The following is a 5,612-nucleotide window of genomic DNA, read 5'->3' as shown; positions in this document are numbered from 1 at the left end:
GACAAAAACACAATTGGCCCCAGTGGGGTTTGAACTGAGAACATTAAGGGATGCAATAAAATATTTCAAAGCATTTTTGTTCATCGATCTATTGATTTTGATGACACTCGGATAATGATAATAATAATAATAATAAATAATAATAATCCTTTCTACTGGAAGCACAAGGCCTCAAATTTGGGAGAAGGGACTGAATCGATTTCATTGACCTCAGTGTATAACTGGTACTTATTTAATCGACCCCAAAAAGATGAAAGGCAAAGTCAACCTTAGCAGACTTTGAACTCAAAACATAGTGGCAGACAAAATACTGCTAAGAATTTTGCCTGATGTGCCAACGATTCTGCCAGTTCACCACTTTCATAATGATGATGATGATGATGATGATTTCAAATTTTGGCACAAGGCCAGCAATTTCAGGGGAGAGGGTAAGTCAGTTATATCAACCTCCCACCCCACCCCAATGCTCAACGGGTATTTATTTAATCGACCTTGAAAAGATAAAAGGCAAAGTTGACCTTGGCAGAATTTGAACTCAGTAAAGTCACACACTTTGTCCAGCATGCTAACAGTACTGCTAGCTCACTGCCAAAAAGTGAAAGGCAAAGCTGACCTAAGCAGGTTTTGAACTCTGAACATAGTGGTTAAGTTAGGTCAGTTATGGGGTCATGTACCATTGCAGGTTAGGTCAGTTATGGGGCCATGTGCCATTGCAGTGCGTTGCTGCATCCATCATTTGTCAGTATTTTCTTGGGTTGCCCCCAATCAGCCCTCCAGTGTTCCAGTCCCCATCTCTGCAGAATACTTCCTCGTCCACTATGACCATATGACATGGCTGACCAACACAAGGTGTCACCCCAGCTGGATCCTCAAAGAAGAGAACATGATACACAGTATCCAACTCGGGAAACTGAGCAACTTATCTAAGGTGACACTGCTGAGTCATACAAGTAACAAGATACATCACAGTTTCTGGGCAGAGTCGTTGGTTGGATATGGAATCCCACCAATGGTAAGCCATAATCCTACAAAGAGTCCTGGCACCAAAGGGGATCAGGCAGCTCCTAAGGGTCCCAGATAGTGTCCAAGTCTTGCAACTACAGAGAAAGATAGGGAGGAGAGGATCAGAGACCTGAAGATATGAACCTTTGTCTTCTTGCTCAGATATTGGCAGTGCCAAACCCCTCGTCCAAGGAGTTCACAACTACATTAGCATGTCTAAGTCTTTTTAAGACTTCAAACTCACAGCTAGTGTTGCTATGGATTGCTGAGGTAAGTGATGAAGCAGTCAACAACTCTGATATTCTCACCTGAAACAAAGACACGAAGTGGAGTCACCCAGAAAGCAACGAAAGACTGGATTTTTGTCTTGACCCAAGAAACTCTAAGGTTAAGTGGTTCTATTTCCTCACTCTGTGGAAGGAAAGCATTTCTTAAGACATCTAGAGGACATAGGCTTGGGAACAGGGGATGCAGCACCCTCACAAAATTTTTGGTGGGAGCTGGGGTAATGGAAACACTCTAACCATCCTCCTGAAAATCTTCATTGCCAAAACAAACAGAGAAACATTTTTAGACGGATTTGAAACATTACTTTTCCATTATTGGGTTTATCTGATTGGATTGTTGTACAAATATAATAATAATAATCCTTTCTGCTAAAGGGACACAACCTGAAATTTTGGAGGAGTTGGGGACTAGTCAACTACATCGATCCCTGTGTTTCAATAGTACTTAATTTATCAACCCCAAAAAGATGAAAGGTGAAGTCAACCCTAGCAGAATTTGAACTCAGAACGTAAAGACGAATGAAATACCACTAAGCATTTCACCCGGCATGCTAACGTTTCTGCCAGCTCACCTCCTTTGCCACTTTAAACAGTAATAATAATAATAATGAGTATTATACTAGTTGTTTGTTTTGATATTAAGATTGGAAAAAATCGCCCCTGTTTCTAATAAATGTTGGACCTGGGTTTGCACCCCACCTAAACAAATTTTGTTCCTGTGCTTATGATACTGCGAACATTTTCTTCTGCCACTCAAACAATCCTACCAGCTCACTAAGTTTTGAATTTAGAGATAAGGCTAGCAACTTTGAGGGGAGGCGGTTAATTAATACTGTAAACTTCAGTATTGGGCTGGAATTTATTTCATTGATAAAGGCAAAGTTGACCTCAGCATGATTTGAAATCAGAACATGTGCTGCATGCTCTGATGAATCTGCCAAATGGTTATTACTGATAAGTTCTAAGTGTCAGGTACAGGTTAGTCAATGACTTTGACACCAGACCCCAGTATGTGGTTGGTACTGTATTATATTGCCTTCTCCATGGATATAAGACAAAGATGTCTTTGATGGGATTAGAAGCTGAAAAAGGATTAACAATTTAACTTAGGTTGACAAATAGACTTGGATTAACAATTAGACTTTGTAGAAACTAGTATAACTTGGTGTTCTGGGTGTGTATGGAGGGTGGGGAGTGCAGAAGTGATTGAGATCGGATAAGTGGGGGAAACCAGTGGCTTGGAAGCTGCAGCCTTAGTTGCCGAAAATCATCTTAGTTTCACTGTCACTTTCACATTGACATTAAATACACACACATGTATGTACATAATCACCCAACCACATGCATACATGCAAGAATACATACATATACATACATACATACATATGAAAGTTCAGGATTCAAGTGAATCAGGCCCCTAAATTGTAAAGCACCAAGTTAAGGTCAAAGAAATAGCAATTGTGTATGAAACAACATTCGAGAAACATACATACATACCGAAGTACAGACGGATTAATATTTCAGTTGTATATACACTCACTAATGTTTGATTGGACATACCTTGAGTCTCAAGGCTGTACCTGGGAATACACACTGCACCAATTGTACTGCACTTAATGGACTCCAGATCCATGCTAGTTGCAGGTTCCGAATAAGGTGAGTAATAAGCAAATGATTGCAGATGGATTGTGGTTCACTCACAACACCTGTTTCTAATGAGTTTTTTTTTTTTATTGAAGAATAGAGTTTTTAATTCGTGTGGAAAAAAAAACAAAAAAGAAAACATTTTCATCAGGTGAATATACATGAATTAAACATTAAAAAAAATATTCCAAGAATCAACATTATGTGCCCCTTCATGATTTCCTGGTTAGAGCCAGGGAATCCTTTTTAAAATGTTTAACTTGTGTATATTCACCTGATGAAAACACCTTTTTTCACATGATGTAATAGCTCTCTTCATCGATAGAAAAAACTCATTTGAAACAGCTGTAGTGAATTTACCACAATCTATCTGTTGTCATTTGTTTATATGTGTATATATGTATATAGATAGATATATAGATAGATAGATAGATATATAATCCAAAGGAAAAGACAACGAAAGAGTAAATCACATCTTCAATGAGCAGTTAGAGTTGTTTCTGTTTTGAACGTGAATTCACACAAAAGTTCCATGTGGAAAGTTAGAGAATATTTGCAGTTATTTAAAGACTGGGCTGATACTTGTCATAAATTCATCAAAGGTATGCACTTACATCCAGAACCTTAATACATATATTTATATATATACACACATTTATCATATACATACACACATGATCTATACATTCATACAGTTTACATTGACAAATATGATCTACATACATGAATGGGGTATATACACATAAAAGTTCTATTAATACAAATGACGTAAATATAGATATATCTGTAATTTTCATACATTTCGAGTTCATATATACATGTGTGAGTGTGTATGTATATATATGTATTTATATGTGTGCTTGTTTATATGTATGTATGTTTATATCTATGTATATATATATGTTTATATTGTATATATATATATATATATACATACATACACACATACGTTTATATGTATTCATATATATATATATATATATATATTATATATAAATACACACACACTCACACAGAGAGGCATATAAATACATGTATGATAAATACATACACATATACATGCATATATATGTAAATATATATATACACACACACATATATATATATGCATATACATATATACGTTTGTATGTATATGTATGTATGTATGTGTGCGTACATATATATTATGTATAACTGTTTATATACATACACGTGGTGGACTTCACAGATTATGTATATGCATATATACATACATACACACAACGCTGTTTGTGGGTGTCTACGAGTGAATATGTGTGTGTATACACGAATAGGTGAAGAATCAAAAGAAAGAGAATTCAACACGTGTCTTTTGAGGTTCACTATATAAATACACACACGCACACACACACATGCAATGTATATGTAGGAAAGAGATACGATTCACACGCGCGCAAACACATTAAAACACGAGATATAAGTAAGAATAAGAATATATAGAGAATAATATTAATAAGGAATGACTAGATTGAGTAACCTACCTTCCAAGAGTGGCACCCATAGTAAAATAATACCAGAGATTAATGGTAAAGCATAACATCGGAACCGTACTGCCATTTCTTCACTTGTCAAATTGGAGTTTGTTGATGTTGCTGTTGGTGGTGAAGATGCTGGCGGTAGTGGCGATGTATTTGGGGTCGTAGTGAGAGTGTGGCGATGGGGTTGGGGTTGGAGTTGGCTTGCAGGCTTGTTGGCTGGCTGAATGGTAAGTGTGAATATATAAATGTTATGTATGTGTTGTGTGTGTGTATGTATGTATATATATATATATGTATGTGTGTATATATATATATATATATATACACACACATATATATATACGTGTGTGTGTGTATGTACGTATGTATGTTATGTATGTATGTGCGTATGTAAGTTGAAGGTAGTGGGCGGCGGGGTGTGGCTGGGAAGCCGGTTGGCTATAAATTCTTGTGTTGCAATAAAAGATGTTAAATATTCTTAATGCTGTTGTTGTTGTTGTTGTTGTTCAGTCCGTCGAGTCAGCCCTGACTCTGCAGGCAGAGGATCAACGACGCTCCAACCATGACCAATTAATTCCTTATTATTATCATTTTTTTTTGCGGTAAATTTGGCTGCTATTTTTAGCACGTCGAGGCTCCTTTGCTGAGTCGCGGATGTTGTCGATGTGGTGATGACGATAAGGATGGTGATGGTGGTGGCAAATGATGCTGATGATAATGGTGAATGTGTTGGTAGTGATGTAGTTTGGCGTATACGTGGAGTTGGTAGTGTTGGTCGTGGTGGTGGATTTCGGGTTTGTTGTAGTACTGGTTGTAGTAGTAGCGTTGATGTATTTGGGGGGGGGGGTTTAAAAGTGCTGCTGGGCTGGTGTGTATGCGTGTGTGAGTCTATTCGTATGTGTGTGTGTGTGTGTGTGTGCGGTTGGTTTAAATAAGAGTGAAAGGGGGTGGAGTGGCGGTGGGTGTTTCTCTTATAACTTATAGTTGTTGTTATTGTTGTTGTTTTAGGAGCGATGATTGTGATGATGATGGAAGTGGTCTGGTTGGTTTTGTACCCGATAAATAATAATAATGTTTTTCTAAAGCTGTTTTCGTTACCATTTTATTATTATTATTATTATTATTATTGCTATCGTTGTTGTTCTCTGATCACAAGTGCATTATATTAATCGTAATGTGA

The 5,612-nt window shown here is 37.1% G+C and overlaps 1 protein-coding gene across 1 annotated transcript in view; it reads right to left on the bottom strand.

The window, feature by feature from the left end:
• The window catches only part of LOC106867297 (sushi, von Willebrand factor type A, EGF and pentraxin domain-containing protein 1), a 57,962-nt gene extending 52,749 nt beyond the window's left edge, over nt 1-5,213 (bottom strand). The window contains exon 1 of the mRNA XM_014912138.2: nt 4,436-5,213. Coding sequence (XP_014767624.1) covers nt 4,436-4,511 — 76 coding nt within the window. The 5' untranslated portion in view covers nt 4,512-5,213. The remainder of the gene's footprint in view (nt 1-4,435) is intronic.
• Between the last annotated feature and the right edge of the window lie 399 nt (nt 5,214-5,612).

Source organism: Octopus bimaculoides, chromosome 21, assembly GCF_001194135.2.
Source record: "Octopus bimaculoides isolate UCB-OBI-ISO-001 chromosome 21, ASM119413v2, whole genome shotgun sequence".
NCBI lineage: Eukaryota > Metazoa > Mollusca > Cephalopoda > Octopoda > Octopodidae > Octopus > Octopus bimaculoides.
This window is presented reverse-complemented; position numbering and strand designations above follow the sequence as displayed.